The following is a 27,163-nucleotide window of genomic DNA, read 5'->3' on the forward strand; positions in this document are numbered from 1 at the left end:
GACAGCTCCTGGGTGCAGGATGGGGCAAAGGAGAGAACAGGGGTGTGGAGGCAAGGGAAGCCAGGCAGGCACCACTGCTTCCCAGTGCTGCTGATGGACATGTGCAAGGGGCCCTGGAGCAAAGGAAAGGTGCTAGAGATGCAGTGGGGATAAAGGTGGGGTGTTACCCAGTGGTCACAAGTCCACGTGAAAGTTCAGATCTGAAAAGGAAAGTTGATGGGTTGTACTGGGTGAGCCTCTGAACGAGTGCTGCCAGTGCAATGTCAGCAATGGGAGAAGGCAGCCCCAGCCCCAGTCACTGCCCTCCCAGCCCCTGCCCGTGGCTCAGTGCTGATGTCACTCAGTGGGAAGGTGGAACGTGCTCAGCTTTGCCTTCCCAGCTTCGTGCCACAGAGGCTCCTGGCTGCTCCCTGCCGTGGCATCACACGTGCAAAGGGCACCTGAGCTCCCTGCGCTCGCCAGAGCAGGTGCTGCTCTGGGCTGTTACAAACCCAGGCTCTTGGAATTGCAGGGCATCAGAGGCTTCTGGGGCAGTCTCTGAGAGCCAGTGCAGGGAACACACGCTGCCAGGGAGCAGTCCTGCACTTTGCAGAAGCCTCTGCCTGTGGCTGCCCATTGTGAGGTCTGTGAGACTCTTGCAGTCACATGTATGGGACCACCAGAGACATCCCTATTGGGAATCCTGTCTGAGCAGGAGAGAAACCTTCCCTGCACACTGCAGACATCAAAGGATAGTGGTGGTGAGATCCTCACTAAACTCACTTTTTGCTTGATGAAGAGATCCCAGGACTGAGAAGATGCTCAGGATACCACCCAGGACTCCCTAGTCCTCTCCAGAATGGTTATGCCGAACTCATGTCTCCCGTGATGAAGGCTCCACATCCATAGGAAGCTCCTGGAGGTGTGCGGCCCCCAGAATCAGCTCCACAGGAGGTGCACACTGTCCATACACCCTTCCTCATCTGCTTGGTTGCAGCCAGCACTTGGCAGGAGATGGGTGCAGCTGCTTGGCTGCATTTGTGCTGCCACATGGGAGATGGTCGGGGTGTCCTTCATTCGTGCTTCCACCACAGAGCTGTCAGATCTTCACGCAGCTCAGACAAGCTGCAGCCATCTCTGCAGTGACCGTGAAGCTGGAAAGCCAGTTGGCACAGGATGGTGGCTGAGGAAGCCCTGGCCAGTTCAGTGATGCTGTACTGCCAGGCTCAGGAGGCTGACAGTGGGACAGCCCAGGCTGGAGGGTGTGGGACCATTGAGGTGCCCGGCATGTTCCGCCTCATTCCCAGCTGTGTCCTTACGATGGGTTAACCAGTGGCTGCTCTGATGCCCTCCTGTCCCTGTTTAGGGTCGTGCCCCCTTGGCTCTGCTACTTGCAGGCACCACTCGTCTCCCGCGGGTAGGTCCCTCCGTGGCTCGCAACAGGCTGGTCCAGGGGCTGCTGGACACATGGAGATGCCAGAGCACCGGGACAGCCGAACCCCGGGGCTGCCGGACCCCGGGCCCATCCCAACCGCGGAGCCACTGGACTGCCAGGACTCCCGGGAGCCGCCGGACCCCCAGGCTGCACCGGCAGCCGGCACTTCTCAGCCTGTCCCGGTCCCCGCCTCCCCGGGCGACCCTCCGCCGGTTCCGCGGGGCCGCCGGCGCGCCGGAGCCCGTCGGGGCGGCGCGGCGGGGCGGGCGGGGGTGCGGCGGGCGGCCCCCGGAGCCTGGCCCGCCGTCAGGGGAACCAATGCGGAATTTCCTGGCTGGCGGCGGGGCCCCTCCCGCCGCTGCCGAGAGGGGCGCGGGGGAGGCGGCGGCGGCCGAGCGCTCGCAGCGCGGCTTCCGCCCGCCCAGCAGCGGCCGGGGCGGCGCGGGCACCGGGCACGGCGGAGCCGGGGCTGCGGGCGGCGGCGGGGAGCGCCCGACCCCGTGTGGGATGGGCCGGGGCGAGCCGGGCCCCGCCGCTGCGACGGTCATGGCGGCCCGCGGGTTGCGCCCGCCCCGCCGCGCCCGAGCCGGAGCCGCGGTGCTGCTGCCGTTGGTGCTGCTGGTGCTGAGCCGCGGAGCCGCGCAGGAGCTGAGCCCCCGCGGCAGGAACGTCTGCAGGGCCGGCGGGTAGGAGCGGCGGGTCGGGACGGGACGGGCCGGGGCGGGGCGCGACGGGACCCCCCGAGCGATGGGGCGCGATGGGGCGCGGCGGGGCTCGGGGGGGACACGGCGACACGGGGACTCGCCGCTCCTTTCCCGCGGGCCAAACACGGCGCTGGGCGGCCTTCCAAGACATAGTCCGTGTTGTGCGTGGCTGAGGCGGGGGGAGCCGGGCACCGGGGAAGGGGCGAGGAGCTCAGCCCGAGTGAGGCCGGGAGCGAGGGGGACGGCCCTGCTCCTCGGGCGTGCTGTGGGGAGCTGGTCCGGGACAGTCTGGGGCCGGTCCTGCTCCCCGCCTTGCTGCCGGGAGTCGGTCCAGAGTGCCCTGGGGCCGGTCCCGCACTCCGCGGGGCCCGGGAGAGTGCGGAGAGACGTTGCTTGATGCCTCCGGGGCCAGTCCTGCACCCTCCGGGGCCAGTCGTGCATCCTCGGGGCCAGTCGTGCACCCTCGGGGCCAGTCGTGCACCCTCCGGGGCCGGTCCTGCACCCTCCGGGGCCAGTCGTGCACCCTCGGGGCCAGTCGTGCACCCTCCGGGGCCAGTCGTGCTCCTCCCGAGGTTGGTCCTACTGTGAGGAGCTGCTCTTGGTTGTCTCTGGGGATCGAGTCGTGTTGGTGAGGGAAACCAATCCTGCATCCCTGGGGCCGATTCTGTTGTGGAGAGCCGGTCCTGGGTGCCTCCGGGGATCGGGTTACAGTGGGGGGAAGGGGGGTGGTCCTGCACTCCTCGAGGTCAGTGCCACTGCCGAGTGGGGGCTGGAGGGATGCAGGATGCTCTGGGCATCCTAGTGGAGTCGCCTTGGGCTGCTTGGGATGGCAGAGCTGACAGCTCCAGAACCCTTGAGTTCAGCTGCAGAAGGTGGGTGCTGGCACTGCCGTTCTGTCCCCGAGGGTCACATCCTGCCCACTTAGCTGGGAGCAGGGTCCCGGGAGCTGACACTGCCTTGTCCCTGCTGCCCGTGGTCCGTGTGTCCCACGGGTGGCTTTGCAGAGCATCACCTCAGGGCAAGCTTCTCCCCAGCTCTCGGGCTCGTTCCTGGCCAGGTTCCTCAGCCAGACTGGCCCCAGCAAAGGGGGGAGAGGGCCCACAGCCGCTCCCTCCTGCCTCGGAGAACAGGATCCCCTTGCCCTTGCTGGGGGGCCCAGGCCATAAATGCACCTTTACATCTCACCCATGAGGTCAGACAAGTCCATAAGGAAAACATGTGCTGGAGTGAGAGGGGCCACATAATGGCTCCATTCAGCAGGGCCGCAGGGCGCTGGTGCCCCCTCCTCAAATTACAGGCTGAGTTTCCTAAGGAGGCATTTCCCGAGCCAGAGCGGCCACAGCGCCCGGCCCCGGCCTGTTCCTCGGCATGGGAGGCTGCAGGAGCCCCTCTGCCCAGCTGCTTCCCACCACAAGTGCCACCGTGTCCCAGGGTGGCAGAGGGGGTGTGAACAGTGTCCCCTCCTCTTCGTGGTACCCTGTCCCCTGTGCTGGGGGTGGCAGCCAGCATGCAGCCCCCGCTGCAGGGGGATGGGGGAGATGCTGCACCCAGCAGGGATCAGCCTTTCTCCCTGTGCCAGCTGTGGGACACGAGAGGCACTCGCTGGTGGGCAGGACAGGGTGCATGGGACGGGCAGCTGGGGGCAAACAGGGCCTGAAGGCAGCCCAAGAGCTGGAGAAGGTGAGGCGGGGATGGTCCTGAGGATGCTGAGATGACGTTTGCATCATTTTGCACCCCTCATCCTTCTGCTGACCCTTCTTCCCTCCCTCCCACCCGCATACTTGGCACCCACAGCTGCTTTTACTGTGGTGCTCCCCTGGGCATGGGAGATGTCACCATCCAAACCCACAGAAGCTGGAGGAGGTGCTGCAGGTCCTGCCCTGTGCTGGGGGCTGGAGGTGGCTGGAGAGGAGGTGCCAGCGTCTCCTGCCTGAGCTTGCTAAAGCTGCTCCTTGGACTCTTGGCCACGTGGCTCTGCCAAGTGCATCCAAGTGTCCTCCCGAGATACCAGCTGCAGCTTTTGGAGGGCTCAAAAGGAGGATTCTGCTTCCAACCTTCCTGCAGCCTCCTGAGACCCAGCAATTCAAGGCACCATTTAGGGCACAAGGAAAGGGCATATTTGGGAGCTATTGGGTGTTAAAGTTTTGTGCACTAAATGCAACATCCTCCTAAATGGGAAGCTCTTTTCTGATCAGTTCCGTGTTGTTGGGACCCTTTTGGAAGTTGCTGTTCTGGAGGCAGGCTGCTCAGAGCCCTGTGCCCATGGGCATTGCTTTGTCCCTGCCCTGCTCTCACTGACATTCTCTCTTGGTAAGATTTTATCTTTAAGCTTATTTTTCTTGTCTTTCTCTGCCCAGAGGGTTTCCATTCATGTACACAATCCTGCTCCTGCCTGCACCAGGGCATCTCTGTCTTTCCCTGCACCCTGAGGCTGGGTTCAGGTCAGGGAGCTGTGGCTGGCATCAGCCAGGGGGCAAAGCCACTGGCTGGGACTTGGTGGTCCCAAAAGCCCTATGAGCTACATGGAGGGAGCTGGCTGGCACTGAATGATGGGTGACACGGGGAGAGGGGGTGTTCAGCTCAGGAGGAGCAGCAGGATGGCGAGCACTGGGGACAGTCACATGGCTAGAGAAGGCAATGGCGATGCTCTGGGCTTTAGGGACACACAGCGTGCCCACAGAGCTCCTCTACAGCTCTGTCTGGTGGGTTGAGAGCAGGGAGTTCTCACGTGGGACCCCGGGCAGCAGCTCCCACCTGAGTTCCAGGGTCTGTCTCCTTTTGAGGGTGTGAGCCTGCTCTCCATTGTTTAGAGGGGGCTGTGTTGGTCTGGACAGGGATCCATCCCTCCTACTTCTGGAGCTCTCTCCACAGCCATGGGTGAAGGAGATGAGCTTCAGGTAGCAGTGCAGGATATTGATCTGCAAGAAAAATACTCTGCCTCCCTAGAGACAGAAGGAGCAGAACGTGGCTGTGTGCCAGGAGCAACGCTGGCATCGAGTCCCTGTCCCTGCAGGCCACGGCTCTGTCTCTGCCCTCGTCCCAACTCCTTTTCCTCCACACCAGCAAAGCTCCCGTGCTCCAGCCACACCTCACAGGCAGCTCTTCTCTCCCAGCGTTTGTGATGCTTTGAAGAAAAGAAAAAGCCACTGAAAATGTGTTTGCACATGGTGTGTGTCTGCAGTGGCACGTCGGTGGCGGTTGGGAGCGAGCTTTTGTCTCCCAGTTATCCCAGTTGCAGTGCTCGGGGGGCACAAGGGACCCTCTTTGGGGGAGCTGAGGCCACGAGACACGTGGCACCAATGGGTGCCAATCCCCTCTGCAGGCAGCGCTGACCCTGCCTAAGGTGGGCTGTGCTGGAGGAGCAGTCCCCGTGCCGCACTGGGAGCACCAGTTCCCCGGTGCCTCATCCCAGCTGCCTCTTCTTGCGATGGAAGTGAGTTTGTTTGCTGTCAAAGCCCCTGATAAACGAGGTGAGGGCTGAGCGAGGGGCAACGGGCACCGCAGGGAGAGATTAGCTATCAGGGGAAGATAAGCACCAATCCTGCGTCCCAGCAGGCGGTGGGTGGGCTGGGGGTCCTGGCTGCTGCTGGTCACTGTGCCTCTCACCTCCTCCCACAGGCAAGGGAGAGGTTTTCTCTCCTCATACCATGTTCCAGCAGCTCCCAGCCGTCAGCTCAGGGCTTTCCTTGTGGGTGATGCTTTTTTGGTGCATCAGCCACGGTGCCTGTTTTGGTGGCCAGGCGGAGTTGTTTGAGAAGGAGGAGGTTTCCCAAGCAAGAGGGGTTTCCCCTTGCACACCTGCAATCATGCCATCCAAAAACCACCCAGCACTGCATTTCGGAAGGGTGGAGGACTGGAAGGATGGAAGTTGCACTGAGGGAAATGGTCTAGCGGGTGATAGGGCTGGGACAAAGGCTGGACTCAATGAGCTGAAAGCTCTCTTCCAGCTGAAACTATTCTGTGATTCTGTGAAGCCCAGGTGGGACAGGGGATGCTTTGGCAATGCCATGGGAGGATCAGGGCACTGCAGCCCCTTCCCTGCCCGCACCGGAGCGTCCCGCTACAGCTGAAGAGGCTTTTCAGGGCAGGCAGCCTGAAGCCTCTCGCAGAGAAGTTCCTTGTCTCCATCCCAGCCCATCCTCAGGGAGGTGGTTTGTGCTGTAAACACCGTGCACACAGAGGCCTGACCTGAGCGCGGGGGTCCCGGCACAGGGGGCACGCGCTGGCTGCCGTGGCGGGGCCTGTGGCTGCTTCCACGGGCTGCACAGATGGAGCTATTTTAGGCTCCGGCTGCGAGGCATTTTTTCCAGGCCTTGAATCATTTTTGTGGTTCTTTTTTGCCTCCTTTCCAACTTTTCACCGTCCACTGCAAAAAAACAGCACCCCAAGGGGACACAAAGGGCCGTGCAGGGCTGCAACAGGCCGGGCTGTACCGTGCTGTGCCGGGCTGTACCGTGCCATGCCGGGCTGTACTGTGCCGTGCCGGGCGGTGCTGGGCCGGGCCGGGTTGTGTTGTGCCATGCTGGGCCATACCGCGCCATGCCAGGCCGGGCTGTGCCGTACCATGCCGTGCCAGTACCTGCCAGTACCTGCCTTTGCTGGGGGCTGCTGGCAGCTCCCTGCCCGGCCCCGGCACACGGCAGTCTGGCAGCCAGACGCGGTCGTGTGACTGCGCTGGGTTGTGAGCGAATACTTCCTCTGTGTCTCCTCCTCCTCTGCGTTCGTTGCACAGAAAGAGGAAGAGGGGAAGGGAAAAAAAAAAGACAAATGCACTCCATACTGCTGCTGGACCAGCCCAGAGGGAGTTTTCCTTGACTGCAGCATCCACTGAGACCATTTTTACCGCTGCAAGGAGCATTTGTACCCCCCAGCATCGCTCCCGCGGCCCAGGAGGTGCAGGTCAGCCCGGGATGAGCAGGGCTGCCTGCCCAGTGAGCTCCTGCCGTGTCACAACACAGGCAGTGTCGTCCTCACACAGCACCCAGAGCCCTTCAGTCGTTCTCTTGCAGGGGGTCATCGAAGAAGGGCGGATGAGATGTCTCTGCTTAGTCCCCGTGTCTCCTGAGCATCAGCAGTGTGGCAGCAGGAGCAGGGCAGGGATTGTCCCCTGTGCTGGGCCCTGGGGAGGCTGCAGCTCCAGGGCTGTGTTCAGTGCTGGGCCCCTCACTCACTGCCACAGGGACACTGAGGGGCTGCAGCTCCAGGGCTGTGTCAGTGCTGGGCCCCTCACTCACTGCCACAGGGACACTGAGGGGCTGCAGCGTGGCCAGAGCCGGGCACAGAGCTGGGGAAGGGGCTGGAGCACAAGGGGCTGGGGAGGGGCTGAGGGAATGGGGGTGTTCAGCCTGGAGAAGAGGAGGCTGAGGGGAGACAGCAGCGCTCTCTGACACTCCCTGACAGGAGGCTGCAGGGAGCTGGGGGTCGGGCTCTGCTCCCCAGGAATGAATGACAGAATAGGAGGAAATGGGCTCAAGTTACACCAGGGTTGGACATTAGGAAGAACTTTTTCACCCAGAGGGTTGTTAAGCATTGGAAGGGTCTACCCAAGAAGGGGATGGAGTCCCCATCCCTGGAGATATTCAAAGACACACAGATGAGGTGCTGAGGGCTGTGGATCAGTTCAGCGATGGGCCCAGCAGTGTGAGCTGAGGGGTTGGACTCAGTGATCTTAAAAGTGTTTTCCAACCGTTCTGATCCTGTGATTTCTGACTGAGCCCCCAAGGGGGTCTGAGATCCCCGTCCTGGTTTTGGCTGGGGTCAGGTTTGTGCCAGAAATGCTTTGGCTGATGCTGCTGTGCATGGTGCTTCCTGCAGCATTGGCACTCCAGGTCACCGGAGGGCTCAGAGACATTTCCCAGCTGCTCCAGTTGACATTGCCTGGCTCCTGCCTGGGGTAACCCCCTAGGAGGGATGCCAGCCCGGGGGAGGGGTGCCAGCCTGCCTTTGAGGTGCTATCTCCAGGCCAAGCAGTGGACTTTGGGTTGTGTTCAGCCTTTCTGCAACAGCCAGAAGGTGGAAATGCAGGTCCCTGAGCTGGACTGCCCAGCAATGCAGGGCAGGACTGGCCCAGGAGGGACCTGCACATCGGCAGGGTGCAGGGGCTGCAGGAGCCCTTCGCAGCCTGCTCCCAGCTCCTGGCTACGGGTGCATGTGGCAGAGGGCAGCAAGGAGCATGGAAGCAGCAGGGTGCAGTAGGGGATGCAGACAGGCAGAGCAGCTCACCACAGGCTCCTGAGCAGGGAGGGCCAGCACCAGGGGGGGACAGGCAGGCACTTGTCTGCAAGCACCACGCCATCCCTGCAGCCAGGGGATCCTTTGGATCATTTTTACAGTAATGGGTGCAACCATGACTTTCATTGTTTCATCACTCCCCATTGATGGGAGGAACTGATCCTGTCCTGGCTCCCAGTGTCACCTTGGCCAGCTGCTGAGGCATCTCTAGCCCATGCTCACGGGAGCTCTGCAGCAGCTCTGTGCTCCTGGCATGGTGGAGGAGGAGCCAACATCCCTCTGTTGCCATGGAGGTGCAGCAGCCCCTGGCCAGGGGGTTCAGCTGACCAGGAGCAGGACTGCTCACCATCACAGCATCGATGCTTCTGCTGGGGTTTTAGGAAGGACCAGGAGTTTATGAGGGTCATAACCACTTGTGGTGGGTTTTTTTTTTCCCCTTGCAGCTCCTCACTGCTCGTGTGCTGCCCAGGATGGAGGCAACAGGGAAGCGAGTGTTTAATAGGTAAGTGCTGGCATTTTGCCTTGTTGGACACTGCTCATCTGCTGACACCATCCTTCACTGAGCCCTCCTGGCCTCACCACTGCTGTCAGGGGTCACCCCGATTTGCCTTGCAGTGGGGACACCCTGTCCTGGAGACCCCCTGTCCCAGGGACCTCTGCCTCCAGCTGGGTTCCCTGGGGACACTGGAGGCTTGTCCTGCCTCCCTGCAGCGCTCAAAGCCAACAGTGTGTGGATAGATGGGTGTTCAGCCCCAGTGTTGGGATGCTGGTCACAGAGCCCAGCCCTGAGCTACCCCGTGCCCCCACAGTGATGCCCTGAGGTGCCCCAGTCCCCTGTGAGCTCCTCTGCAGGGAGCATCACCCCTGCTCAGGCTGGAGGGTTTCTCTCCATACCAGAAAACTTTTGAGTCAAAGGATTTAGGGGGGTGCTGCTCTGGGACCCAAGAGACAGTGAGGTGTCCCCAGCGTGATGGGGAAGGTGCAGCTGTAGGGATGGGGTTCGGAGGCTTCCCACGAGTGCCGCAGCAGCGCATGGAGCCAAACCAGAAGTGCCAGTGGAGGAGAAGGCACAGGACGTGGCACATGTCTGTCATTTCCCCATGAGGAGAGGCTGCCAAGGTGGGCAGGCTGTAGACAGGGCCAGTGAGCCGGAAGGCAGGGCAGCCCGAGCCAGGGCCAGGCATTACCACTCTTACCAAAGCTCATGCTGAGCCCAGCACAGATGCTCAGCTGGGAGCCCCGGCACAGCTCATTCCCTGCGCTGCTGCCACCATGCAGGTGACAGTTTTGGGGTTGCTATGCCTCACCCCACAGCCTCAGCTGCCACTGGGCTCCCCCTGCCCCAGCAGAGCCAGAGTAGCTCTGTGCAGTGGCCCGGCACGGCAGCAGCCATCGGCAAACACCACGTAACCAACTAACCCACGGTGCATGAGCCCTTGTAACCGCTCGCTGCATGCGTTGGGTGCCAGGGACAGGGTCAGCCAGCACAGAGGGGGGATGGTCCCAGCAGCAAGCCGTCTCCTCACCCCTCCCCAACCTGCTCTAACCATTAGACTCACTGCTCCTAACCTGTGTGATCTGTCTATTTTAGGGGTTTCTATAGTATCCATCACCATAGGTCTAAGAGCTGCCAGGTAAGGTGATGGGATGGGTGGTCTGCTCTCCCTCTCCCAGAGGCTGAGGCTGAGGAGGCTTGTCCAGGGCATGTGTCCAGGGCCTGTGCCTGCCTGCACCGCGGGGCTGCCCGGCCCACGTCCTGCATGTCAGCCCCGGCACAAGCTGCTCTCAGCAGGAGAGGGCTTGGTGGCCCTTGGAGGCTGATGGCCATGTCTCAGAGGTGGTGGTGGGGGTGGCAGTGGCGCCACTGCAGTCCATTAAAGCACAGGGAGGGGGACAGGGGGACTGTGACTCGTGGCTGCCCATAACTCCCCTGCCCCCTGTCCACATTCTGCCCCAGCTTCTGCCAGCAACCCGGGGCTGAGCAAGGGATGCTGCTGCTGCCTGCGGCCACGGCAGGGGCAGGGCTGGGCTGGGTGGCAGGAGGCTGGTGGCAGGGATGTGGCTGAGCTGGGTGGCAGGAGGCTTGGTGGCATTTTTCTAGTGAGACCCCCATCCAGCCTGCCCGGCTACCTGCCAGGACAGTGGCAGTGCCACAGCTCGGCAGCGCCTGTGGTGCCACTGCACACCCCTGCCCTGCTCTGTGGGGCTGGGGCTTTGGGGTATCAGGGCTGAGCCTACTGGCACACACACTCATGCCTGCATCTGTCCGTCCGTCTGTCAGCCGTGTGCGAGGGCAACTTCACCTGCAAGGAGAACGAGGTGTGTGTGAGGCCTGGCGAGTGCCGCTGCCGCCACGGCTACTTCGGCGCAAACTGCGACACCAGTGAGTACACAGGCCCCAGCCTGTCCTTGGCACCGGGGTGACATTTCAGAGCCTCAGGGACGGACCTGCCGACGCTCCTGCTTTGCTCTTGCCTGTCCTCCCCCGGCTCTGTCCCCAGGGGCATCATCCCTTTGGAGGGGTCTCCTCTTGCGATCGGGTGCGCTGGGAGGAGGGCACTGTGGTGGATGGGTCCCACTGCTTCGGGGTCTCGTGTGGTGGGTGGTGCCGGGGTTTTCCCATGGCTGATGGCTCTGCCCACAGAGTGTCCGCGGCAGTTCTGGGGTCCCGACTGCAAGGAGATGTGCAGCTGCCACCCCAACGGGCAGTGCGAGGACGTGACGGGGCAGTGCACCTGCAACCCCAACCGCTGGGGCCCCAAGTGCGAGAGCGTCTGCCTCTGCAAGCACGGCAAGTGCGACCAGAAGACGGGCAAATGCACCTGCGAGCCCAACTGGTGGGGTCCTCAGTGCTCCAGCTCCTGCTATTGCAGCCACAACTCCCAGTGCGACCAGCAGACAGGCAACTGTCTGTGCCAGCCGGGCTGGTGGGGCCGCGGCTGCAACAATCAGTGCTCCTGCAACAACTCGCCCTGCGAGCAGTTCACAGGGCGCTGCCAGTGCCGGGAGCGGACGTTCGGGCCCCGCTGTGACCGTTACTGCCAGTGCTACAAGGGCAAGTGCAACCAGGTGGATGGCACCTGCACCTGCGAGCCGGGCTACCGGGGCAAGTACTGCCGCGAGCCCTGCCCGGCCGGCTTCTACGGCCAAGGCTGCCGGAGGCGGTGAGTGGCGCCGTGGGGCTCGGTGGGAGGTGGCGGCAGGAGGTTCTGGGGGTGCCGTGTGGGGTGACGGACCGTCCTTTGGCCGTTGCAGGTGTGGGCAGTGCAAGAGCCTGCAGCCCTGCACCGTGGCGGACGGGCGCTGCCTGACCTGCGAGGCGGGCTGGAACGGCACCAAGTGCGACCAGCCCTGCTCGCCCGGCTTCTACGGAGAGGGCTGTGAGAAGCTCTGTCCCCCCTGCAAGGACGGTCACACCTGCAACCACATCAATGGCAAGTGCTCCCACTGCAACCCCGGCTGGATCGGAGACCGGTGAGTGTGGCTCGGGGCAGGGCTGGGCCCCGGCGGACTGGTGCCTGGGCTCCCTGCTTCTCCCTGCCCAGGGACGGGGAGTGGCTGCAGCTTCCCGACACCAGGAGGAGCGGGCAGGGACGGGTTGAGCCAGCTGGCTTGGCTATGGGACTGGAGGGAGCCTGTGAGCCCCCTACCCCCTGCCCCCCTGTAACACTGTGTGCTCGCAGTGGGGCTCAGCTCTCAAGATTAGATGCTTTCACACAGACTTCTGTCCCCAGGACTATTTCTGGGGTTTTGCAGCACCCAAACGGGTCTGGGAGCACCGAGCCTCATCTCCCTTGTGAGCTGTGGGTGCTCCAGCCATCTGCTCTCTTCCTTCCCCAGGTGTGAAACCAAGTGTCGGAACGGGACGTACGGGGAGAACTGCGCCTTCGTCTGCAGCGACTGCGTTAATGGGCAGTGCCACTTTGAGACCGGCCGCTGCCTCTGCCACCCGGGCTCCCACGGCATCTAGTAAGTGAGCCACGGCGAGCACACGTGGGCTGCCCCCAGGGCACCAGCTCGGGCACCTCGTGCCCATTTGGGCCCTACACGCTTCCCAGACAAGACGTTTCCTGCGGTGGGAGCGCTCAGGGGCAGGGATTGGGATGAGTTCTGGAGCAGAGGGGAGGGGACGGGCTTGCAGACAGCAAGGTGAGGATTCTGCCCCAGGAAATGTCTATTAGGCAAAAACAAATGCTACCGACAAAATGGTGGTTTGGTCTGTTTTGAAGTCCAGGGTGGAATTGCTAACTGGAAAGAGAGAGAAAACCACAACCCAGAATAGCAAATAGCCTCACGAGCGTGGCAGCTGCAGGGTGCTCCTGCTGCAAGCAGTGGCTCTGGCCGAGATCTGCCTCACTCCCTGCAAGAGCCTCCCAGTCCTTCCCCTCTCCCCCTGCCCAGGGAAGGGGCACAAGGGACATGGAGGCCCTGCTCACATCTCCTGGTGATGTTTCCCAGCCTGGGACTGAAGTGCTGTTTGACAAGGCAAGGAAAGCATTTCCCACCTGGCCAGGGCACAAAGGCAACTCCCATGGGTCTTGCCAGGTGCTGCTCAGATTTTCCCAGCAGTTAAGTGCCAGGGTGATGGCAGTGCCAGGGGGTTGGGGCTGGCATCCTGGCAGTGCCAGGGGGTTGGGGCTGGTGTCCTGCCCGTGCCAGCATTTTGCTCGAGGCACACAAACAGCGAGTGGTTTTGCATTTCGAGTGGGGTTTTATTGTGGCTTTGCCAACACTTGGTGCTGCCAGAAGAGCTGTCTGGATACCAGCTCAGGATGCCCAGCCTGGGCATTGTTGCCACCTTCAGTAGCAAAGGCAGAGGTCAGTGGGTCCTGGTGCTTACCAGGGATGTGTGATGGCACTTCCAGCACTGTGCCGGGGGCGGTGCGGGGATTCAGCTGCTCAGAGACCCCGGCACAGCACCAGCAGCTTGGGGACCAGGGTTCTGGGGCTACAGCCCCAGCTACAGCGGCATCCTGGAGCTGTGGCCACGGGCTGAGCCGTGCCAGGGGCTGGGAATCTGCTGCCAGGCGGATCCCTGGGACTGTGCAAACCAGTGGCTTGGTCAGCAGCATATAATTTTGCTAAGAGGGTGATGTCAAGAGGATGGGGCAGCACTTTATTCTGTCATCTCCAGTGACAGGACAATGGGTAATGGGATGAAGCTGGAACCCAAAAACTTAATCTTAAACATAGGAAAAACTTGTTTACTGTAAGGGTGAGGGAGCCCTGGCCCAGGCTGCCCAGGGAGGGTGTGGAGGGTCCTTCTTGACTGGTTTCCAAACTCACCTGGAACCTGCTTTAGCAGGGGCTGGGGCTGGAGCAGCTCTGCAGGGCCCTTCCAACACCCACGCCCCCCCCCCCCCCCCCCATGCTGGGATTCTGGGTTTTCTGGCAGTAAGACAGAAATCCTGTCCTCACCAAGCAGGGGTGTCCTCCCAGCTCTGCACCAGGAGGATGCTAAAGGAAAGACTGATAGAATATCTGTGGTGTGCACAAAGCGGTTTTTGTCCTCATCACTGTTCCCTGAGGCATTGGGACCCTCTGGGGAAAAAACACCCCCCCCTCTGCTTTCCCAGACTCCCAGCCCAGGGCAGAAATGTGTGTGTAAGTGGCAGGGTGAGGAGCTTCAGGCTGCCAGGGGAATGTCCCGGCTCCCACCTCCCAGCTGCTCGCGGCGGCTGCAGGAGCTCAGCGCCTGTCCCGGCGGGCACGTGGCACTTGGTGGACACGAGGCTTGGCCCAGGCAGCACTTTGCGAGTCAATGGAGCATGAAATGGGCTGAGCTGCCTCTGGGCACCGCGCCGAGGGCTGTGGGCAGCTGTGCCCCCAGGGGAGTGCACTGGGGCCAGGGCCCGCTGGCTCTGGATGCTGCTGCTGCCGGGGAGCAGCTGACGGAGGGTTCAGTGTGCAGCAGCACCAGCGGCAACCCCCAAAGCTATCCTGTCCCACTGTGGCAGCTCAGGTTTTGCCTGGTGCCCATTCCTGTGTGCTCAAGCCCACGATGCTCACAAGTGGGTGCCCGTTCATGTGTGTCCCTGACGCCGTGGGGACACTGCCGGGAAGGTCATTTTACCAGTGAGCGGGGTGAGGGTTTGGCACTGACTGCAGCAGGATGGGGAAGGTCTGCCCTGACACAGCTGATGCCTTGGGGCCTCTCAGTTGTTTTTTATTTCTTCTTGGAGGCTGAAAAAATAAAAATAAAATCAATTTGGGCACTTTTCCAGCTTCTGTCCACAGTGGCTCAGCCCAGCTCGGCGTGGGGAGGGGGCTAGGGCTGCTGCAGGCACATCACTGCCCAGCCGAGCTGGAAATGCTGCCTGTGGTGATGGGGTGTCTTTATATGTGACTGATGGGCTAATGACCTGGACGAGTTCCTCTGTGACCTAATCTAGGTGGTCCTGCTCTGGCAGGGGTGTTGCACTGCATGAGCTTTCTAGGTCCCTTCCAGCCCTTGAGATTCTTTGATTCTGTGACCTTTTGCAATGGCTGTGCCTAGTCACAAAATCACAGAATAGCAGGGGTTGGAAGGGACCTTTAGAGATCATCCAGTCCAACCCTCCTGCAGGAGCAGGTCCCACCTAGATCAGGTCACACAGGAACGTGTCCAGAGGGGTTTGGAAACCTCCTGAGAAGGAGCCTGCACACCCTCCCTGGGCAGCCTGGGCCAGGGCTCCCTCACTGAAACAGTTTTTTCTTATGTTTAAATGCAACTGTTTGTGTTCCAGCTTCATTGCCCTTTGTCCTGTTGCTAAGTACCATAGAGAAAAGTGCTGCCCCAACCTCCTGACACCCAACCTTTAGATATTTGTCAATATTAATGAGATCCCCCCTCAGTCTCCTCTTCTCCAGGCTGAACAGCCCCAGGTCCCGCAGCCTTTCCTCATGAGAAAGATGCTCCAGTCCCCTCAGCATCTTGGTGTCCCTGCACTGGCCTCTCTCCAGCAGTTCCCTGTCCCTCTGGAGCTGGGCAGCCCAAAACTGGACACAGGACTCCAGATGAGGCCTCAGCCGGGCAGAGCAGAGGGGCAGCACAACCTCCCTTGACCTACTGGCCACACTCTTCTTGATGCCCCCAGGCTGCCTTTGGCTTCTTGCCCACGAGGGCACGTTGCTGCTCATGGTCAGTTGATTATCACCCAGCACTCCCAGGTCTCTCTCCTGGAGCTGCTCTCCAGCAGGTCACCCCCAGCCTGTGCTGGTGCAGGGGGTTGTTCCTTCCCAGCTGCAGGACTCTGCACTTGCCCTTGTTGAACCTCAGCAGGTTCCTCTCTGCCCAACTCTCCAGCTGGTCGAGATCCCACTGACTGGCAGCACAGCCTCTGGGGAATCAGCCAGTGCTCCCAGTTTGGTGTCAAAGCTCAACATGGGGAGCAGAAGCAGCAGCATCTGAGCTCCAGCCAGGCCCCGTTCCCTGAAGTCACTGTGGGCAATGGGCTCCCTGAGGATGGGGGGATCCCCCAGGTTGGGGGGACAGCTGAAGAAGTGCCCCCCACTTTTCCCTGGAGCATGGAGGGCTTGGGAAGGAGGCAGCAGCCAGGGTGGTGATGGCTCTGACTCGGCCCTTTCCCTCCAGCTGTAACCTGACTTGCCCGCCCGGCCGCTACGGAGCCAACTGTGCCGAAGCCTGCAGCTGCCACGATGGCGCGTGTGACCCGCTGACGGGCGCCTGCCACATGGGTGAGTGCAGCAGGGCCGAGGCCGGGGCTGCCGCGGCACCCGCGCCCGGCCTGAGCCGCCGCCTTTGCCTTGCAGAGGCCAACCAGCGCATGGGGGTGATCGGGGCAGGAGCCCTCCTGGTGCTGCTGCTCATCCTCCTGCTCTCCCTGCTCTGCTGCTGCTGCGTCTGCCGCAAGAAGGACGACGGCCACGGGTGAGTGGGGCGAGGGCCGAGCGGAGCGGGGGGATGTGGGGGCAGCAGCCAGGGCTGGGACTGAGCAGCGCCAGGGGAAGCTGAGGCAGAGCAGGGCTGCCTGCCTCATACCGTGTGCCTTGCTGGTTCCTGGGCTCTGAGCAGGTCCTGCTGCATCCTCAGGGCAGCAGCCAGCTAAGAGGGGTGATGGAGAGGCTCAGGGTGAGCCCTGCCTGGGGACCTCCTTTCCCCTCCCCCTGACTTTGTTTCCCTCTCGTGGGCCGTGACTTGCTGAAGACCCAAAAGGTCCTCTCTAGTTTCTGGGGAACTGGAGCTGATCTTCGAATGTGAATCCTAAAATACAGTGAGGGCATCGAGATGTGACCACGATCCCCAGAACAAACCCCTGGATCATGGGGTGAGACCTGGGGCGTGATGGGCTGCAGCACAAGGACGTTTGAGGCAGGGAGGGTGAGTTACTGCAGCAAGGTCGGGATCCCAGCAGCATTTTGGCAGCACTGGGCGACATCCCGCCATGGGACAGAGATGAGGACAGCCCCCTTGTAGGGCTGGAAGGCTTGTGCTGCTCAGCAAGGGACGAGTGGGCCATGGGAGCTCCTCCAGCTGCAGTTAAAGCCTTTCCTACTGCCAGCTGCTGCGCAGGAATTTTCCAGAAGCCTCCCCTTGCAGCCCTGCCAGCTCCATCCCAGCCCGGCACATCTGGCTCAGAGAGGCTGGGGCTGCCTGTAATTATCCCACGGATAAAAGCACAAACGCAGCCCTGCGTGGTGAAATATCACACAGGGACAGGGGAAATGCCTCTAAAGCGTGTCCCATCTCCTGGGGTGCCCAGACCCCCACGGCATGCCCAGGCAGCTGGGTCAGCCACGGTGCCGTCCCAGCGGCGTCCCCAGGGCCGCAGCAGCACGTCACAGGTTGTTTCGCATCAACACGCGGAGCACAGCTCAAAAGCTCTGCCCCAGGAGGCTGCAAAACCAGAGAGCAAATACAGAGAAGCCATGTTTTGGTTTTGGATCGGGATGATTTTATGGGTTTTTGAAGATTCAGGGTCTTGGCCGGGTGTTGTGGATGTCCTGGGGCCGGGCTGCCAACAGCCACGGCCAGATCTGGCCTTGCCACCATCCCCCGGCGCTGCTCTGAATCCCAGCGTGCTGCAAGCTGGTGCACAGCCCCAGCAGGTCCCCAACTCCCCTATGCCCTGGGCATCCTCCTGGCTGTCCCTGTTTTGCCCCGGGAGGCCGTGCCCACTGCGGGGCAGAGCCTGGTGCCCCTCTGATGGGGCTGTTGCCTTCTCCTGCAGCTCCAGCCAGGACCCAGCAGCAGCCAAGAAGCCGCCGAGACGCTTGTGCGGGCGTTTCAGTCGCATCAGCATGAAGCTGCCCCGCATCCCCCTGCGCCGCCAGAAGTTACCCAAGGTCGTGGGTAAGGTGCTGGGCTTTGGGGAGAGGGTGAAGCACCAAACACCAGGGCCTTTACTCCTGGCAGGGCAGCACGTGTGACTCACAGCATCCTTTGCAGCCCCAACGCCGTGCTGTGAGCGGTGACAGGGACACTCGGGGCCCTGGGACTGTGGCAAGGCTCGGTGCAAGCTGCCTGGGCTCAGCCCTTTCTCAGTCTGCAGCTTCTTGGTCTCAAAGCACATGGTTTTGCTCTGTGAGGGTGGTTACTTGGTGCTTGGAGGTCTGCTGATCTGTTCTGTCAGGTTTTGGGGTTCCCCAGGTAGATGAGTGGTCCCTGTTGTGGCAGCACAATACCTCACTTGCATTTTTAGTCCTGACCTGGTCCTGCCCCAGCTTTGTGTGGAACCAGAGCATCCAAGCTGGTGCCAGAGCCCCCGCTGCTGCTGTGCACAGCAGAGGATGGAGGGCAGAGAGCTCCCCACACTGCCTGGACACAGACTGGGCTTGTAGGGAGGTGCTTGCACTGGACAGAGACCCTGACCTGGAGCTGACAGGGCTCTTGGGGACCCCCTGACTCCAGCCAGCTGGGAGACACTGTCCTCTGCACACTCCAAACCCTCCCCGTGCCCATCCCAGTGTGAGGAGGGGTAAAAGGGCAGCTATCCCTTCCCTGCACTGGTGGGGTCCTGGCCCCATGCCCCTTCCCATGCCCAGCAGCTCCCTGGGGTGCAGTGCTGGTGGGATGGCCCGAGCGGCTGCCCGAGGTCAAATCCCCCATCACACATGGCACACAGAGGTGGCCCCCAGCCCAGCCCAGCCCAGCCCAGCCCAGCACACTGTGCCTGAGCTCCAGCATCAAAGTCAGGGGGACGACTCTGTGCAGCGTGGGGCACAGCAAAGCCCTGCCCCGGAGCGGGGTGCACCGGGCTGGGGAAACATTCCTGCTGCAAGGATAACAGAGGCTAACAGAGGCCGTGTTTGTGGAAGGGGCCGGGCAGGGCTGGAGGAGGACAGAGGGTGGCTGTGTGCAGGGAGGGGCTGGAGGGGCCGGCCGGGAGGCCGCTGGCGCCTGCCCAGCTGCGCTGTGTAAACAGAGCGGCAGCGGCCCGGAGAGGCTGAGGGTGCAGCACCAGAGCTGGGGGGATGCTCACGGTGGTCTCGGGGCCCCGGCAGGGCTGGGGCTGTTCCCAGAGCCCGGCTCTGGCGCTGGGGGATGTTTTTTTCACTGGATGGAGAAGCTTTGCTCAGGGCTTGCCTTGTGTTCCCGCTGCTATCCTGCACAGCGGAGCTGCTGGTGGGTTTTGGCAGCTCCCGATCCCTCTGGCGCATGGTCTGGCGATGCCTCGAGCCCCCACCGGGCCTGGGGGCCTCTCGGGTGAGGGGCATGGTTGGGGTGGATGCCTGCAGCAGCTGTGTCCCTGTGATGCCCAGCGACTGTGGTGCCACATCAATATGTGGCTGGCACAGGGGTGGCAGAAGCTGTCTGTTCCCCACGGTGGTCCTGCCTCAGAAACAGGGTCTGGGGATGTTGAAATGCCCCATCCCAAGTGCCAGCTCTGCGCTGGAAGTGCTCAGGACCCTGCAGAGATGTCACAGGGCAACTGGTGTGGGCTGAAGCTGCAGGTGCCTGGTAGGTGGTCGTTGTGGACCTGTTCATGGCTTTGCAGAGCTGTTACCGTGCATTTGCTGGCACTGGGTGAGTTTTTTCCTCTCGACTCAAACACGATCATGCTTGCCACCAGCAAGCAGAAGCCCATGTATGGTAGAACCTTCCCAGGTGAGACAGCAGGTCTTGAAGCCCTGCCAAAGCTCATAGAGGGGCTGGAGCTCCAGGTGCTCCCCTCAAAACCTACTCCCCGGCCTTGGCAGCAGCTTTGGATCTGCAGCATCTCCGTGGGGATGGCACTCGAGCTGGCAGCCTGCACAGCCTGGGCTGTAGTGCCAGGATTTGGGCCTGAGTGTTTGGGCAGACACCCCGTGTGTGAGTTTCACAGGGTTTGTTTCTTGGGACATCAGCAGCACCAGCGTGAGTCTCAGTCGTGTGTTGCCCCAGAGTGATGAACCCAAGCTCTGCACCACACAGTTCCTGCTCCTGCCTCCCACCTCTCCAAGCAGCAAAGCTCAACCAGCCAAGGGTGATGCTGACCACAGAGAGCTCAGAATGAGCAGGGGAAGGGGGAGGGGAGGGTGGCAGCCAGGGGGGTTTTGGCCACCCTCACACAGCCCTTCTGCAGCTCCTTGCTGCTTCCTCCCAGTCCTGAGAGCCAGCAACCACCATGCAAGCGGGACAGGGAGCAGCAGCAGGAGGGGACATTTCTCCCAGCCCCATCAGCCCAAGGTGTGTCCTCAAACCTGGCTCCAAGCACTCTGTACATCCTCTTTTCATCCTTTGACCATATCCTGGGTCTCATTTGAGTCCTGGAGAGGCCTCGTGAGTCCCAGCCACTCGTCACGCCTCCTCTCAGGAAGCAGCTCCCTTCATCTGCTTCCAGATGCCTGCTTTTAATTTTCCCTTTTTGGTTTTTATTACAAGGAAAGCCATGTTGAAACTGCTGCTTCCCCCTCTCTAGGCCGTTTGCTCTTTAAATATCACTCCTGTTTTTTTCCCTTCCTCTTTGTTGTTTTCCCATTCTCCAAGCAGCCAAACTCTGCAGGGCCGAGCAGGCACTTTAATGACCCTGCATCTCTGAAGCCAGGCTCCCTCGGACAGAATAAATGCTCCTGTGAGCATCCCAATAACACTTAAGAGTTCTTTTATTGTAAAACAGGGACGTGATGCAAGAATCAAACAATGCAAGCAGGAAATTGCAGTGCAGCTGAGATGACTGGGATGTGTCCAGCTGCTGCTGGGTGAGGCTGCCTGGGAAAGGGGAGGTTGCAGCCCTGGCTCTGCCACCAGTCCCAGGGGACAAAAGCTGGCAGGCAGGGGATGGGACAAGAGCATTTGGTGCTGCCTGGTTCTGTAAGAGGTTCAATCCCCTCTACCCAGCTGGGTGCTGCCCCATTCCTGTGGGTACCCAGGATGATGCTGAAGGTACCTGGAGAAGCCCTGCAGGGTGGGCTCGGACATGAGTCTCCTTCTCTGGAGGTCATCAAAACCTACCTGGACACGTTGCTGTGAGACCTGATCTAGGTAGGACCTGCTTTGGCAGGGGGTTGGACTGGATGATGTCTAAAGATCCCTTCCAACCCCTTCCCTTCTGTGATGATTCCGTGATTCTACGAACTTAACCCAGCAAAACATTCAGCCAGGCAGCAGTCCCTCCCTGGCACTGCTCAGCTTTGCTGTTTGGATTTCTAACCACTGAAACGGAAGATAATTTGAACCCCAAGTTTTTCCTCTTTCTTTGAACCTCTTTTCTTCTCTGCTGATTTTTCGCTTGCACTCAGCCCCCGCAGCAGAAGGGCAGCTCTGGGGGAGGGGGATGCTCCGCCTCGGCTGCCAGATGGGGAAAGCTGCCAAGGGGATGGAACGGTGGCAGAATGGGGAGAAAACAGTGATTCCACAGGCATCCTTTTGCCATCCTTCTACCTCCTTTTGCAGAAGCAGAAGGAACAGGAAAATGCCAGTGTCGATGATGAAGTGGAAATTAGTGCAATTCAAGCTGGCAGCTCCTTTCTTGCCCTAGGAAGGAGATGGTCATAGTGTCAGGACTTTCGTGGCGAGCTGGCTGTGACAGGTTGCTCAGCTCATGGGTGGCTGCTGGCATGCTCACCAGGTCCTTGTGGGACCCAGGGTTTGGGGTGGCTTTTCCCTCAATTTGAGCAACTGGAGACCTACCATGGAGAGATGGGGAGAGATGGGAGGTATAAAGCTTGCATGGGCTCTGCTGCCCACAGCCACTCATCCCCAAGCATGGGGGTGCTGGTCACCACCATTGCTGGTTGGTTCTGTGGGCATGTGGCAGGGGGACCCATTGGGGATGCACAGTGAGCTGTCCCCATGCCTGTCTGTCAGGATGCTGTCCCTGTGCCCATCACCTCACTGGCTGTGCAGGGGAGGTTTATAATGGATATCAGGAAAAGCTTCTTCACTGAGAGGGGTGTCAGCCCCTGTGTCAGGCTGCCCAGGGAGCTGGGGGAGTCCTCAGCCCTGGAGGGATCCCAAAGCCGTGGAGCTGAGGTGCTGAGGGCCAGGGGGTAGTGGTGGGCTTGGCAGGGTTGGGACTGCAGGAGCTTGAGAGACTTTTCCTACCAAAACAATTCTGTGATTCTATCCCCTGGCTGGCATGGGGACCATGGGGTCAGGCACTTACAGCAATTCCTTACCCTCACAGTGGCCCATCATGACCTGGAGAACACCTTGAACTGCAGCTTCATCGAGCCACCCTCTGTGGTGGAGCAGCCTTCCCCATCCTGGTCATCTCGTGGTTCCTTCTCCTCCTTTGACACCACAGATGAGGGGCCAGTGTACTGTGTCCCCCACGAAGGTGAGCAGGGGGACAGACTCTTCCCCACAGGACTTTGGGGATGTCAGCAGTGGCCATCTCCTGCTCAGTGGAGAGGCATCGTCCTTGTGCCAGGGGGAATGTTACCCTGGCTCCTTGCCCTGGGAAAGGATGAGCCTATGTTGCCTCACACGTGGTTTCAGAGCTCCATTCTCTGGCATTCGCTACTCCAGGGTTGTTTTAAGACCCCACTTGTGCTGGAGCCCCTGGTTGGGAGGAGGGAAGGGGGGGTCCTGGGGACACACCAGAGTGTGGGGAGGACCTGTCTGGAGTGGGCTGCCATCCCACCATCCTGTAGGAGCATCTCAGTCCTGATCTCATCTCAGCCTGACCCCTCCTTGTGCTCTTCCCACAGAGAGTGTGAGCGACAGCAGGGACAGGGGGACAATGGCCAGCACCGGGGACAAGCTGGCAGCCCCGGCTGGTGGGGAGGAAGCGGGTGAATACACCTTCCTGAAGGAGACGGGCTCCGTCAGAGCCTTCCCGGCCGACAGCAGCGAGACGCCCCTGCTCAAGTCCTCGGACAGCGAGCGCTCGTCCTGCGGCTCGGGCTCGGCCGGGGCCGCGCTCTACGCCCGAGTCGCTCGGCTCTCCAAGCAGTCCAAGGAGGAGGAGGATGCCCCCGCCGAGCCCCGCAGCCCCGGGAAGCCGCCATCCCCAGAAAGGACCAAGCCCCGTCCCCCAGACCCGGCCACAAAGCCCAAAGTCTCCTGGATCCACGGCAGGTACAACTCTGGCCAGTCCAACTCGCTGCCAGCACCCAGCCGGTCCCCAGAGACGGCGGCCGCCTGCTCCGGCAGCCCCGAGCAAGGCCAGGGCCTGGCCAAGAGGAAGAGGAGCCCGAGCGAGACGTCGGGGGGCATGCAGGGCAGGCCGGAGGAGAAGGGCAGCGCACGAGGCAAGGAGAGAGGGCAGAAGCAGCCGAAGGAGCCTGGTGTCCCCGAGGGCAAAGCCGGCCTCGCCGGGGAGCCCCAGTCGCCCTCCAAGCCCAAGCAGAGGAGCAAAGGCAGCTCGGAGCCCACAGAGAGCGTCAACGGGGTGGTGCAGAACGCCTTCCGGAAGATGGGAGCCTTCCAGCCAGAGCGGCGGGGCGGGGACAACAGGGATGCTCCTCGCAGCCCCAGCGGCAGCAAGCCTCGCTCCGAGCCCCTCCATCCCCACCTGGCCTCTGAGCTGGCCGCCCAGCTGAAGGAAAAGACTCAGAGCCTCAACAAGGGGGATGGAGGCGGCCGAGCCAACGGGGTGGGTGCCCAGCGGGAGAAGCCCACCCCTCCGCAGAAAGCCAAGCGCTCGGCAGCCGCCGGTGGCCAGAAGCCCAGCAAGCCCTTGCTGCCCACCTCTCCCCACCTGCAAAAACTGATCCCTGGGGCGGCCGAGCCGGTGGCCGGGGAGCCCAAGAGGGTGGAGAAGCCAAACACCATCAACGGCCAGGACCAGGCTCTCCCCAGCGAGCAAGCAGCCAAGAAAACCCCCATCAAAAAGCCTCCCAGGAAGAAGAGCCGAGAAGCCGGCCTGGAGCCGCCCAGGGCAGCCGCCGTGCCCGCTCAGGCGGTGCAGTGACCGGGAGCCGGGCATCAGCCTCGCACCAGCCGGCCACGCGCCGGGAGGAAGGACACGTGCCGGCACAGCCGGCAGACACGGCAGCCTGGACTGGGCAGGGGGCGCTGGAAGAGCCTAGAGCCTCCTTTTCTCTGCCTCCATCTTTCTGATCCCCTTTTTCCCTTTAGCCTCCCCTGCCACAGGACCTGGTCCTCCCCATCCGTGCGCTGCTGCCTGCTCCCTGCCCAGCTCTGGCAGCTCGCACTCCCCGCGCAGGGCAGGGCCGCGGGGAGCCAGCCGGGGGAGGCCCTGCCTGGCACTCCTCCCCCCTCTTTTGTAGCAGTATTATCGCCCACATAAGCAGCGCTTGTTGTACTCGACGTACCCACCGTATATCCCACCCGCAGTAACAGAGCCGCTCGCTTCCCGTGCCCTGCTCACTCCGGGGGGCTCCCGGTGCACAGGGGACAGATGCTGCTGCTGCTCAGCACCCGGGGCATTGCCGGGGACGTGTCCCGTGCCCCTCCCCTCCACCGGCAGCGAGTCCCGTGCCCAGCCCTGGGCCCCAGGCACGGCTCTCCATCGCCAGTGGCACCGCAGCCACGCCGTGCCTGGCGTGGGGTCGAGCTGGTTTCGACCGAGGCCGCCTTCCCCGCTGCTTCTGGCCGGGAGGAACGCGCTGTTTCTGGCCCGAGCTGGGTGCCCGCCGGGCACCCGTGTCCCACCCAGCAGAGTTGGAGGGATGAGGTTGGTACGACAGAGCCTGGCACCTCTGCAGAGCGCTTCCGTAATAAAAATGTATTTCTTCTGTAGCCAGGTGCCATCTCTCCGTGCCCCAAGCTGCTCATCACCTGCTCTTGCCCGCGTGCTCAGCTCAGTCCTGGCAGGATGCAGTGGGGAGGTGGATGACCTGGTACGGGCAGGTAGGCAGGGCAAGGAGGCAGGTCACAAAATCTCAAGGATTGGAAGGGACCTGCAAAGCTCATCCAGTGCAACCCCCCTGCCAGAGCAGCACCACCTAGAGCAGGGCACACAGGAACTGTCCAGCTGGGTTGGAATGTCTCCAGAGAAGGAGCCTCCACAGCCCATCTGGGCAGCTCCTCCCATTGCTCCCTCACCTCAACAGGGAAGAAATTCTTCCTTGTGTTTCTTTAGAACCTCTTATATCCCACTGTGGCTGCTGCTACGTGCTCTATGTGACAGCAGAGACCAGCCCCAGGGGCAAGCTGAGGAGCCCCTCATCCCACAGGATCCAGCATCCTCCCTCACCCCCAAGGGGTGGACTGGGCTTGTCGTCAAGCCCTCTGCACCATAGCCAGAATTGGACCCTGGAGCTCAAGAGAGCTCTGAGTGCTGGGCACAGAGAGTCCACCCATAGGAGTGCTCAGAGTGCTGGAACAGATATGTGGGGGGACCCAGGGGTGCAGTGCGTCCCAATAGTGGGGTGCAGGGTCCCAATCTTCACTCTTTAACCTCCTTGCCAACAAGTTGCCAAACCCTGGCAGCATTTGATCTCTCCATGCAGCCTCAGGCACAGTGCTACTGTGACAAGGGGTCACTTGCTCAGCAGTCCTGCCTGCAATTCCCCTGCCTGCTATCTGTGTGCTTCCATCACTGCCTGTGCACTGCCTCATCTCTGGGTGCATTCTGAAAGCTATCTGCCTGCTACCTTAGGCTGGAGCCATGGGCTGAGGGAAATGGGATGAGGTTCAACAAGGACAAGGGCTGCTACCTACACTTGGGTCACACCAGCCCCAGGCAGGGCTCCAGGCTGGGGCAGCGGGGCTGGAAAGCTGCTGGACAGAAAGGGCCTGGGTGTGCTGATCAACAGCAGCTGAACAGGAGCCAGCAGCGTGCCCAGGTGGGCAAGAAGGCCAAGGGCATCCTGGCCTGTATCAGCACTGGGGTGGCAGCAGGAGCAGGGCAGGGACTGTCCCCTGTGCTGGGCCCTGGGGAGGCTGCAGCTCCAGGGCTGTGCTCAGTGCTGGGCCCCTCACTCACTGCCACAGGGACACTGAGGGGCTGCAGCATGGCCAGGGCACAGAGCTGGGGAAGGGGCTGGAGCACAAGGGGGCTGGGGAGGGGCTGAGGGAGTGGGGGTGTTGAGAATCACAGAATGGTGGGGTTGGAAGGGACCTTTAGACATCATCCACTCCAACCTCCCTGCAGAAGCAGGGTCACCTAGATCAGGTCACATAGGAACATGTCTTAAAGACCTCCAAGGAAGGAGTCTCCACAACCCCTCTGGGCTCCATCACCCCTTGTCCTGTTGCTAAATACCATAGAGAAAAGTGCTGCCCCAACCTCCAGACACCCACCCTTTAGATATTTATAAATGTTAATAAGATCTCCCCTCAGTCTCCTCTTCTCCAGACTAAACAGCCCCAGTTCCCGCAGCCTTTCCTCGTATGAAAGATGTTCCAGTGCCCTGATCGTCTTGGTGTCCCTCTCCAGCACTTCCCTGTCCCTCTGGAGCTGGGGAGCCCAGAACTGGACACAGGACTCCAGATGAGGCCTCAGCAGGGCAGAGTACAGAGGGAGCAGAACCTCCCTTGACCTGCTGCCCACACTCTTCTTGATGCCCCCAGGCTGCCATTGGCTTCTTGCCCACAAGAGCACATTGCTGGCTCATGTTTAGCTTATTATCAACCAGCACTCCCAGGTGTCTCTCTGCAGAGCTACTCTCCAGCAGGTCATCCCCAGCCTGTCCTGGTGCAGGGGGTTGTTCCTTCCCAGCTGCAGGACTCTGCACTTGTCCTTGTTGAACCTCATCAGATTCCTCTCTGCCCAACTCTGCAGCTGGTCGAGATCCCGCTGAATGGTAGCTCAGCCTCTGGGGAATCAGCCAGTGCTCCCAGTTTGGTGCCAGCAGGGAACTTGCTGAGGGTCCCTCTGTGCCCTCATCCAGGTTGCTGATGAAGATGTTGAACAAGACTGGCCCCAGAACCCATCCCTGTGGAACTGCACTGGCCACAGGCCTCCAACTCAACTCTGTGCCATTGATCACCACCCTCTGGGCTCTGTCATTCAGCAGCTCTCCATCCACCTCACTGTCCTCTCATCCAAGCCACACTGCCTGAGCTTTCTGATGAGGATGTTGTGGGAGACAGTGTCCAAAGCCTTGCTGAAGTCAAGGCAGATGACATCTGCTGCTCTCCCCTCATCCAGCCAGCCGGTTCTGCACTCATAGAAGGCATCAGGTTGGGCAAACAGGATTTCCCCTTGGTGAAGCCATGTTGACTCCCCTGATAACCACCTTTTCCTTCATATGTTCGGTGACAACATTCAGGATGAGTTGTTCCATCACCTTTCCAGGGATGGAGGTGAGGCTGACCGGCCTGTAGGTTCCTGGGCCATCCTTCCTGCCCTTGTTGCAGCCTGCAGTGACATTGGCCTTTCTGCAGCCCTCAGGCACCTCACCTGTCCTCCATGAGTGTTCAAAAATGATGGAGAGAGGCTTAGCAATCACATCAGCAGCTCCCTCATGAGCCTTAAGCTTGGCCAACAAGTCTTTAACCTCTTCCTCTTCCACCCAGGGCAAGTCCTCTGCTGTCCAG

General features: G+C 61.2%; 1 protein-coding gene across 1 annotated transcript; it reads left to right on the forward strand.

The window, feature by feature from the left end:
• The first annotated feature begins 1,155 nt into the window (after positions 1 to 1,155).
• SCARF2 (scavenger receptor class F member 2) lies at positions 1,156 to 24,418 on the forward strand. Its single transcript, XM_062010311.1, has 12 exons — positions 1,156 to 1,257; positions 1,346 to 2,100; positions 8,793 to 8,851; positions 10,631 to 10,732; positions 10,994 to 11,513; positions 11,605 to 11,823; positions 12,190 to 12,318; positions 15,923 to 16,026; positions 16,102 to 16,219; positions 17,520 to 17,641; positions 21,897 to 22,049; positions 22,423 to 24,418. The coding sequence occupies exons 1-12, from the start codon at positions 1,156 to 1,158 to the stop codon at positions 23,625 to 23,627; spliced, it is 3,588 nt and encodes a 1,195-aa protein (XP_061866295.1). The 3' UTR covers positions 23,628 to 24,418.
• The last annotated feature ends 2,745 nt before the right edge of the window (positions 24,419 to 27,163 follow it).

This window comes from Colius striatus, chromosome 17 (assembly GCF_028858725.1).
Source record: "Colius striatus isolate bColStr4 chromosome 17, bColStr4.1.hap1, whole genome shotgun sequence".
NCBI lineage: Eukaryota > Metazoa > Chordata > Aves > Coliiformes > Coliidae > Colius > Colius striatus.